An 11424-nucleotide genomic window follows, 5' to 3' on the forward strand; every position below is an offset into this window, starting at 1 on the left:
GTGACGATCGGAAAAAATGTGTATCATTCAATTTTAAGATGAATTCCAAACTAAAATTGGTAACTTGCTAAAGATTCGATGTAAATTATATAATACAAGAAAATAATATTATATGACTTAACTAGGCTAGAAAAAAACTTAGTACTCTATACAACATAATTTTATCGTGGTATTAACATATTCGTTATAGTCATCCATGTGAGCGGTTTAATATATACAACTAAAATTGCCTTTCCCCATTGCAACACACAAACTTTTTTCCTAGTCTTTTTTTTATTAATTTAGTAAAATTTATCTGAAAAATGACTGCATATTAGTGTTTTGTATATATATTAGTGATTTTAAATGTTGAGGTTTGATTTATGGTACGTCTCAGATATACACAATATCGTATTAAAGAGAGGGATACGTGTGAGATTACATAGCTATAAATACGATTTGGACCGTTCACCTACAAACTACTATACTTCCACTATTTGATTGCATGGCTCGGGATAATAAGGTTGAAGGACAACAAATTGGCCTGTGAAACAACAGTTAATTTGAGTTAATTAATCTTAGTATTTTTATTTTTAAAACGAAATTAATCTAGATTTTTTAACCTATAACATGGCTAGCTAGTGACCAGCGACAAGCTTGAACGGAGTATACAACCGCTTAGAGCAGGTACAATGCTATAAGCCACCTATAAACACATATCGAGAAGATAAATGATGATAGAGAAGATTTTTATCAGTGAAATAGTGAATGACGCTATGATTATACATGTTAAAAAAATATGAATTATCAACTTCAAATTAAAAAAAAAGAGCATTGCCGAAACATAATTAGGATGTGAGTCAAGGATGAAAATGAGTTGGATTCGGACAACTAATTGATGTATCATATTCTATTCCACAGTATCTTCATGGAGATTTAGACAAGGCACAGATAATAGAAGGTGTGAATGTCCGAAACATTAGTTTTTTATATATAAGTTTTTTGAAAAACAAATTATCTAATTTCAAGTTTATAATAATTAATAATTAATTAATGATACGCTAATAATTTGTCTCGTTTCAAGTGTTGGCTAAGATCAAACCGATGTCCCGAACGCAGCTTTTAGATTCTGAACTCACGAGAGTCTTTAGGTTAAAAGTCATGCTGTGGAGCTATAGCCTAAACAATATCGCTAAATATCTTTTTTTTAAAAAATAATATATCCTACAAATTCTCAATCACCAAGTATCCTACAAAAAATCAAAATGGTTCTACACTGAAACTGCATTTTTCTACGTACCCTCACATAACTGTGGTAAAAACAAATTGAGAACATAAAATACCACACAATCTACATTCACACCATATGCCCTGATACTTTTTGAACTTTGTTTTGGAAGCACTCTACTACTCGTCTACTGCAAAAGATAAAGAAAGAAAAACAAATATAGCCTAGCCACATATGCTGAACTCAACTCACGTTAAAAACTAAAACATTTGTCTTTTTCGTTTACCTAGATTATGTTTAAATATAATTCTTGGTGGAATAGTACATGATAGTATATTTACGTAAAACTCTATTATAATTTTTCACGATTATCTTTACTACTTTAACCTCTCCTATTATCCATAAAAAAAGAACCGGCACACTCAAAGGAGTGAAAAATATTATTCTACATCTTATTGTAACGTAAGGATATGGTATTAGTTTACATTAGACCTTATTCGTTCAATCAAAAAAAAATACCGAGGATGAAATTTTCACATCATATATGTGAAATAAATTCTACTTTCTTCATTCTAAAATGTTGCAATATAGAACGTGATTTAATGATAATAAATCTGAAACAGGTTACTTCCTCCATTCTAAAATATAATAACTTTAAAAAACGGAACACATTATAATACTCCATCCGTCCCAAAATAAGTGCAGCTATGGTTTTCCGCGTCCAATTTTGATCGTTCGTCTTATTTGAAAAAATTTTGAAAAAAAATTAAAAACATAAGTCACGAGCAAAGTACTATTCATGTTTTATCATCTCATAGCAATAAAAATGCTAATTATAAAAAAAATTTAAATAAGACGGATGATCAAAGTTAAGAGTGAAAACTCATGACTGCACTTATTTTGGGACGGAGGTAGTACTAGAGGTCACCCCGCGCGTTGCTGGGGAAATTTAAGCAATTACAAATGTCAAAATTTTGGATGAAATATAATCACCTTAAAAGGAAAAACCTAACCCAATTTATCACTGCGCGTGAGGAATATTTGTACAAATAAAAATAATCTTCAACCGTACCAAGTTCATAGCCTGCAAATAATATTTTTCAAACGTATGGCTTCGATATTGGTACCATTAATTGGAGGGAAACTCAACTGGCACTCCCTTCCACTCATATTATACAAAACAAATTAAGGGAATAAGTAACAACAAATTGCTAAAAGAAATGTTGATCCGCTGGAGCATGAGCATATATATAGCGGCAAAATAAACGCAGCAGCATGGCTAACGGAATGAAGGATTGATCGCAACGATCAAGTATAGCAACTGGACTCTGGACAGGAGGGCTTGTGGTCAGCATGTCAATCCACTGCGATGGTGTTTTCAGAGGAATCAGGAATAAAGGCCGAGTATTCACCTAATTCATTTAGCTAGAGGATGGAATATATGCAGTGCAAGTGCAGTGGAAGATGGAAGGCCTGCTGCGTGAGCCAATGAATGAATATCCAACGTTTTGGTTTCAATCAGGAGATGACCCGTCAGGAACAAACGGTTTAACTGTTGAATAGGCCCCTTTGTTAATTACTGTCGTGCATGATGATCGGAATTAAAAAAAAAACGAAGAGGTGCATCCCACTATCGCTCTTTACACCCTCATTTGCAATCTAGCGGCTAGGTGGAATCTATCTGCAATCCAACGGTCAGGTGGAATAGAGGTGATGTGGATCACTCCTGGAGAAGGAAATTAGTTTTAATTGTAGTTAGTGGGATGACCTATATAGATATATATATATATAGGATACTGTTCTTATTCGCAATATTAAAATATATTTCAATTATTTAAAAATTGTTTATATTTCTGGACAGACGAAAACAAACAATAATCCCCGTGTCCTCGCAGTGAGGCTCGCACCGCCCAGCATCCTTGGAAACAGAGTGAGCGTCCAAAACCGGCGGCGACGCGCTCCCCGTTTCGCCGCTTTCCGCTCATCTCGCGTATAAAAACATGGCGTCTCCCCTGACCACCACGCCTCCACCACCTCCGCATCACTAGCAAGCGCAAGCGCCGCGCACTGTGACCGAGCGGAGGCGGAGGCGGAGTAGCCGGGTCGGGAACTCGGGATGGCGATCTGCGGGGCGAAGGCGGCGGCGCCGTCGCTGGTGGTGGCGGCGAGCATGGGCGCCGTCGAGGCGCTCAAGGACCAGGCGGGCCTCTGCCGCTGGGACTACGCCCTCCGCTCCCTCTACCTCCGCGCCGCCGCCTCCTCGCCCAGGCTGCGTTCCCCCCTCTCCAACACCGCCGCCGCCGCCGCGCGGCCGCCGGCGGAGGAGGCCGCCGACGTGAGGCTGCGCAAGGTCCACCACCTCGTCTGCTGGGGCCCCAACTGATTTATATTATATATACTCATCTCACATCTTCCTGAAGAACATATGCCACTCGTCTCGTCGTCTTCCTCTGATCTCTGTGCAGTGTAGTGCTCTTCTCTTCTCTTTTAGCTGTGTTGCATCTCGATCGATCGCTTGCTTGATTGCTCCATCCTCCGTCTCTGTGATCTGCATGTTCAGTTTCGTGCAGATTCGACCCGTTTGTGAAAATGTTCTGCCGCTTACATGTATCTTCATCCTTATGCATGGAGATCTAGCTAGCCTCCTATTCCCTCTGTTCCGAAAATAAAATCAACTTCGTACGAGAGTAGACTGGAGTCCTTGTAGCCCTCCATTTTCTCATTTACTAATTTTGGAAAAAAAAATCAGTACCATCTTGAGATCTTGAGACTGGACTTAAAAAACCAAATTAAAGAGAAAGAGAATATGTTAGTTAATTGCATGGATATATACATGCTTGTATTATAAGACATCTGAAAAAATAGTTACGTCTTATGTTTATGTTTTGAGATGAAAGGAGTACTAATCAAGTCAAGAGCGCCTTAATTTCAGTTTTGTCATGTCTAATTACCAAATCGAGATGACAGTATTTGAAGACAAGAAGGGATGTGATAAAGCTACAAACCTGGGACAAGAACGCATCTTGTGAGAGTGAAGAGAGCTAACTTACCAAATGCATCCCTGCATCCATCCCCTGGTTCTCATATGAACTTTGTCGAATCTACAATGAGAATTGAAAACTAATAGTACTATAAGATTTATGGATATGGATATGGATTGTGTGTGCATCTGATGAACTAGCACAAACTAATTAATTTCCCCTCAGAGAGAGCAAAGGCGTGATTGGGTGCAGTGCTGGTGAACCTTTGAGCCAGTTTCAGACTTTCTTGCTAATTAATTTAGCCGGCCGGCAGGTTCATCAACGCTGCACTCAATAATGCCTTCCCTTCTCTTCCATCACCCATCGATCTCATCATGAATCTGCCAATATTCCTAGCTCTAAATCTCTAATCCCAGGAACAGGATGCATCACTTGGCTAGGCAGCTTCCATGCTTGTGCGTGTGTAGCTGCATCTGCACTGCATTTGTGTGTGTGTGTGTTGCTTTTCAGACAGGTCACCTCCTCCTTTTGTACTACTGCATCTGCACCGTGCCTAACGGTGTTGCTTGTACTACCATGGGATGCAGCAGCATCCTCGGATTGTACTAATTTCTATGTGTTGTACTTTGTCACGTCCTGATCGATCAGGTAGTACGTACTACTAATTCAGAGTTCAGACTTTAGATGAGCTCTCTAAAATTCCACATACATGTAATACTTGACAGAAAAATGGGATTTTTCTTATGAGTGCAGCATTTTTCAGAACAAAAGAATCATGCATACGCTTCTCTCCAATAATTCAGAGTTGTGGAGATGATTTGACCAATACAACGATGAAGTTTTAGGCAGGCAGTACAGCATGACCGTGACCGTCCTGAACCTGGGCGGACACGGCAAGTACAGACTATAGAGCAGTACAACTACAAACTGTACTGCATTACAATTTGCAAGTTCAGAATATGAGTGCCTGTCCTTTTCTGATTAAAGATGATTTTATCTCGGTTTCTGTTAGCAAGCTTTTTAAACTACTAAACAATGTATTTTGTACGATAACTTTCCATATATACGTTGTTTTAAAATATCAAATATATTCATCTGTCAAATTTGTAGTAATTGGAACTTAACTAATCATGCTTCCGTTTTACATGCGCTAACTAATCTTTATCAATAATCTCTTTGATAGTGCTAGTAGCCTAGTACTAATACTTTGTCAAGCAGTGTCGCAAACGAACACGTAAAACTATGAATACGATAGTAGGAGTACAGAATAATGTGGTACTCGCTGCATTGAAGTTTCGGGTTTGTATAGGCTAAACTTCTTCAAATTTGACCACGATCACAAAATATATAGTCTCTTCTAGAAGACGTTTTGACTTTGGTCAAAGTCAAACCACTTTAACTTTGATCAAGTTTGTAGAGAAAAGTAGTACTAATATTTTCAACCCAAGACAAATTTATTATGAAAAATATATTCAATTATTGATTTGATGAAACTAATTTAGTATTATAAATATTATTATATTTATATATAAACTTAGTTAAATTTGAAATAGTTTGACTTTGACCAAAGTCAAAACGTTTTATAACCTGAAACGGAGGGAGTACTATATAGCAGCATCTAACCACACCGAATTAGTTTCATCAAATCCACAATTGAATACATTTTTATTGTGTATTTGTTTTGTGTTGAAAATGCTGCTATATCTTTCTATAAAGTTATCAAACTAAAAAGTAGTTCGACTCCAAATTTCAAATTCTATATAGAAGTTTAATAAAAGGAAATAAATCTATTTTTCAAATTTATAATAGTTAATATTTAATTAATCATGTGCCAGTGAGATTATTTTGCTTCGCGTGTAGTACAAATCTTCCTCATCCAGGAGGAATTAGCTCCAAAGACCTTCTTTTCTTTTCTTCCCACAGAAAAGTTAGCTCTACAGATTTCAGAACTGCGGATTTGCAGTATACCTCAGTCTTGGGTCCAGTACACAGAAATGATAAATAACTACAACTCCAAATTTGAATGTGCAAACATCTCGCTATTGCCACCAGGGCATGGAAGATGCAGAATTGGTGAGCTTGTACTTATCTGTTGAGAATTTACACGAATTTCCTTTCAACAAATAAAAACAGCCGTATGCTAAAGTAGGCTTCTGAACAATATACTAGTTTTAAAGTTTCAGATTATCTGTATACTATGGTCCAAATACAAATCGTGCCCATTGTAATCAGGATGTTTCAAGTACTTACAAATAGTCCCAATATCAGAACGAATCCAGAAGGGGAAAAGAAAATTCTCAAACGTTATTATTGACAATTGATATCTCTGGCATGGAAGTGTCAGCAGCACCCAGCACAGCCAAAGAAAGTAACTAAAACTAAAAAGGCTGCTAGTTCATCTAAAAAAAAGACTGCGAGTTGCCCTCAAAAAGGGGGAAAAAGGACTGTTAGTTGAAAGGTAAGTTATAGATGGCCAGAAGCTAATGGTGCATCATTTGAACACCTCACATAGCAAAGAAATTCCTTTTGATGCACCAGAAGATGATCCTGTTTCACTGTTTGGCACATATATGAACATACACTGTCACTTAGATCCTAAAATTATGCATGAATGATAAACATGAAGAATTAGACTATGATGCTGAATCCTAGTGAGATTTGGTACCCAGAATTTGCCCAGATATTTGTTTGTATGTGAAGAGGTCTTGATGACAAAAGGTTAATCACATTACAATAATTATCTACTTCCTAGGCCGCCTTCGCCATCAACAATCTACAAATATGGTATCGGTTGCATGCAAAAATTTACATTTGGACTGGCCAACATCGTTGGTTACACTGAAACAAACTCCTGTAGTGCACAGTTGCTTGACTCATATATACATGTTCCAAAATTGACTCATATATACTTTGTATCCTTAGTAAAAATGGAATATACAATTATCAGAAGAAATACTGAAATGTAAAGAAGCTAGGGAACAAAAAAATTAAGCCAAATGGTACGAAATGGAGAAACTAGAACAGGGTAAACCTGAACAACGATCCAATGTATGTGAACAAGTTGTGACTCTGGCCTCTGATGGAACAAGCTCTGCAGCTGAAGTTGTATTGTAAACCTGGTCGTGGTATTTGCAACTGGTCACATGTTTTACAGGCGGCAACTGCGTTGGCAGCCTGTCCTGGCTTTTGTCGGCAATGTAGCGGATTAATTAGCCCTGTGGCTGCTGTGATGGTAAACGTGACGGCTGCTGCTCTCCTTGCATTCCTTGCATAGATTGCTCAGGTTGCTGGTGCTGACCTCCTTGCCATGCCCAAACTATATCCTTAAGTGCAGGCCTTATATCTTCCTTCATGAGCTTTTGATATTCTATAGTGTCCCCATTGGACTTTTTAAATTCAACTAAATGGAAAGATGGAGCAAGCTCAAAAACCTCAGCATCAAGCTCAAGTAATCCTTTTATTCCTTCCTTTGGTGCTACCAACCTCAGAACCCCATTTTCTTTTTTCTTAATTTTGAGCTTGAAGCGTCTGGCCAATTCATTTAGCTTAGCAAATATAGCTGCCGCCGGTTGCCTAGTGGTAAATCTCTCTTCCCTCCGGCCATATCTTTCTTCAAACAAATTGGATAAGTCAAACCCGGTAGACAGAGAAATGATGTCAAACGCGTTCAAGTTCGGGAGGCTTAATGAAGCTTGCTTTCCATCGGAATTACTACATTCTGGTGAGTCAGAGGTTGTGGCTTCACCATTAGTGTACACTTTGTCTCTTGATGACGCACGATTTCCCTCAAAAATACTGCATTCTGTTGTGTCAGAGGTTGTGGCTTCACCCTTATACACCTTGTCTCCTGTTTCATGTTTGCTCTTCAGTGCATTTACATCACTGGATTTTCTGTACCAAGCGCTTCTCTTTATCTTCGGGATAGAAATTCTAGTACTTGGATCTGGATCAAGTATCTTATATAGCAGATCCTTCAACTCAGCAGAAAAGGAACGAGGGCATTTGTATTCAGCTTTGGCAATCTTTCTATACATCTCTATAAGATTTGTGTCATGGAAAGGAAGGTAGCCAGATACAAGCACAAACAGAATTACTCCACAAGACCATATATCAGCCTTCGCACCGTCGTAGCCTCTCCTACTAAGAACTTCAGGAGCAACATAAGCTGGAGTTCCACAGGTGGTATGAAGGAGGCCATCATGTCTCTTGGACTCAGAAAGGGCACTTAAACCAAAATCCGAGACTTTTAAGCTCTCATTCTCATCTAGAAGTAGGTTTTCTGGCTTCAAATCACGGTGATAAACACCCCGGCTGTGGCAGTAGTCTATACCACTGATCAACTGATGGAAATACCGCCTCGCAACATCTTCACTGAACTTTCCCTTGGATATTTTCTTGAAAAGTTCACCGCCTTTAGCATACTCCAAAACAAAGTAAATTTTGCTCTTGCTTGCCATCACCTCAAAAAGCTGAAGAATGTTTGGATGCTTTACTAATCTCATTATTGAAATCTCCCTCTTTATCTGCACCATTAGCCCAACCCTTGTTACCTTCTCCTTATCAATCATCTTTATTGCAACGGCCTGTCCGCTTGTGAGATTCCGAGCATAATATACCTTGGCAAAATTTCCCTGTCCTAACTGCCTACCTATTTCATAGCGATCCATCAAAATTGTCCTCCTGTCATCCATTGTAGCAATCTATTTCAAGAAAATCCTCTAGGCACTACTTATAGAACAATATATTTCAAAAGGGAGGGCTTATAAATGACTAAATGAACACTATCACCACCAAGGTCGTGTCCATCAAAGATATAATGCCACGATCTTCAGTGGTTCAGAGACCAGGGTACAGAAAAAATCATTATAACAGCATGCAGGCACTGCTCTTATTTGAACTCAACCGGACAGTTGGTGCAAAGCTTTCCGGTGCACTAGCACACAATTCGGCCTTTTCAAGGACAAATATCTTCTAGTGTCACCTGTTGAAAACAAAACGGAGAACGAACAAACTGAATCAGGGCAAACATATAATGTGAATGTAGATCCAATCATCCAAAGGTAAATCAAATTGAAAACAATAATTCACTGTAAATGCGCATTCACATTCCCTTTTTTTTATACGCAAGGAGCGCATCTTTGTATTAAAGAGTAAAATTATTTATAGGCACATTCCCAAAGTTAGGATAGCATTACGAATTTAGTAAAAAAATTGCAGGATTCCCCATTTCACTATGATTTTGAATACCCACCAAGCATTCCTTGTAAGAAACCTAAAATCACACCAAACAAAACATACTCCAAAACGACAAAATGACAAGTACTACAAACTAAGCAGTGATTCATCCTAAAAAGGTAGATCACACGACGATTGATCTAGTGTTCTAGGACTTCAGGCTACTCCGATAAAGGAATCAACAAATAAAAACCTGCAGAATCCATTCATTCATCAATCCCCGGTAGCAGAGCAATCCATCATACTAGGGCGAACACCCAGCTCCCCAAACCCTACCTCACCGGGACACAGAGCTACAAATCCAGCCATAAACCAATCAAACTAACAAGCAATTTACCCTTCTCAGGCCTTAGCCGCAGAGATCACAACCACAAATAACCTAACCAAACCAAGAAACCGCAGGGAGCACAACATCAGCTGCAGATCTCTTTGCGGCCACATCAAAAACAACCAAGCAATCACCAAGGCTGATACTACCAACCTGAGATGAACTGGCCGCGGAGGAGAGGCGGGGATCCCGAATACTCAGGTGAAGTCTGCTCCAATCCAAGCCGGCGCAGCCACAGCGCAGCCGCCCTGCGCTTTGACCTATTTGCAAGCACAGCCTATTAATATTTTAATTAATTTTTAATTACCTTTTTTTGGTTATTTTAGTAGAGGAGTGGCATCTCCGCTCCGCGTCGCAGCCACATGCTCTGATGCCTCCAGAGCACAGTCCACGTTCGCACGGCAGCTCAGCTCTAAGCAGCGCAACGCGTCATCACGCCGCCCGGTGGGCCCCACAGCCGCCACGGGCCTGGTTGGTGGGCCGTAGCCCACGTGGGCCCACCGGCGGCAAGGTGGGCTTTCTCCTCGTGGCCCAACTGGCGGTGGTGGGCGGCGGATGGCGGAGGCTGGCGGCGGCGGCGTAACAGAAGGAGAAGGTGGCGGCGGTGGGTGCGGGAGGCGGCGGTGGAACCGGCGGCGCCCCCCAACGGCGGCGCACCCACGGCGGCGTCGGCGGCGCACCCCACGGCGGACCAACGGCAGTTGGCGGCGGCGATATGCACGGCGGCGGCGGCGGCGGAAATCTCGCTGGGGCGGTTAGGATTCTAACCCTAACCCGCCCCCTCCCCCACCTTTTTGCCTGCCGGCCAAATTGGGCCGGCCTAGTACTGTTCGGTGGTGGGCTGAAACCTATAGTTTCGGCCCACCACCCAATTTACCCTTTTTTTGTTTTAAATTTTTATTTTTAGCAGCCATTACACTTTAGTCCCTATGTTTTATGCAATTTAATAGAAACAGTTCATCAGTTGTTCACATTATTATGTAATGGTCCTATAGATCACTGATGTTATGTGTTAATTAACATAGATGTTTATTCAAATACCCCGTTTCACTAAATTTATTTGTTGTCTTAATAACATGCCTTTTGCATATTATTTCAAGACACACTCTACTTTCTCGCTTCATTAATTTATAAAATTCTATAAATTTTGTACTTTGATTTAGCAAATTCTCTTAATTATGTGCAACATGATTAATGGAGGATTTAATGCATGTTCCACTTCACATTTTGACTCGGAAATTAATCACATGTAGATGGAGTCCTATACTTTGGTCATCACGACCATAATTTAGGCAGCGAGTATCTTGCTCATCATCAAGTGGTCTACATTTTGAGATGATTACCCGATGGAGCCCTACAAATTGGCCGCACTGGTTATAACCTAGGCAGCGAGCATCTCGCTCATCTCACAGAGGTTTACATCTCATGATGATTACCCACATGTGTTATTTTCCGAGCATATGTTTTGAAAAATGAGATTATTTGAAATTTGATTGAACACAAGGTAGTGGAGTCCTAAACATTGGCTGCGGTATATTCACCAGAATATATTTGCCTGGAGACCATGTTTTAGGCAGCAAGTATAACTTGCCCACTATTAAGAGATCTACTCCACTGTTTAATTACTTGGAGATTATCCACATTGTGCCACCTAATTTCAAATCCTAACTCAA

At 39.9% G+C, this 11424-nt stretch overlaps 1 protein-coding gene across 1 annotated transcript; it reads right to left on the reverse strand.

Annotated features, from left to right (window-relative positions):
• Positions 1 to 6848: 6848 nt before the first annotated feature.
• LOC4328383 (CBL-interacting protein kinase 26-like) lies at positions 6849 to 10968 on the reverse strand. The gene is made up of 2 exons (NM_001409330.1): positions 9905 to 10968; positions 6849 to 9169 (listed from the first exon to the last, which is right to left on the reverse strand). The coding sequence occupies exon 2, from the start codon at positions 8877 to 8879 to the stop codon at positions 7398 to 7400; it is 1482 nt and encodes a 493-aa protein (NP_001396259.1). The 5' UTR covers positions 8880 to 9169; positions 9905 to 10968; the 3' UTR covers positions 6849 to 7397.
• Between the last annotated feature and the right edge of the window lie 456 nt (positions 10969 to 11424).

This window comes from Oryza sativa, chromosome 2 (assembly GCF_034140825.1).
Source record: "Oryza sativa Japonica Group chromosome 2, ASM3414082v1".
In the NCBI taxonomy this organism is placed as follows: domain Eukaryota; kingdom Viridiplantae; phylum Streptophyta; class Magnoliopsida; order Poales; family Poaceae; genus Oryza; species Oryza sativa.

Coding starts and splice junctions, on each gene's coding strand:
- LOC4328383 (NM_001409330.1), bottom strand. CDS start 8,879: ATGGATGACAGGAGGACAATTTTGATGGATCGCTATGAAATAGGTAGG.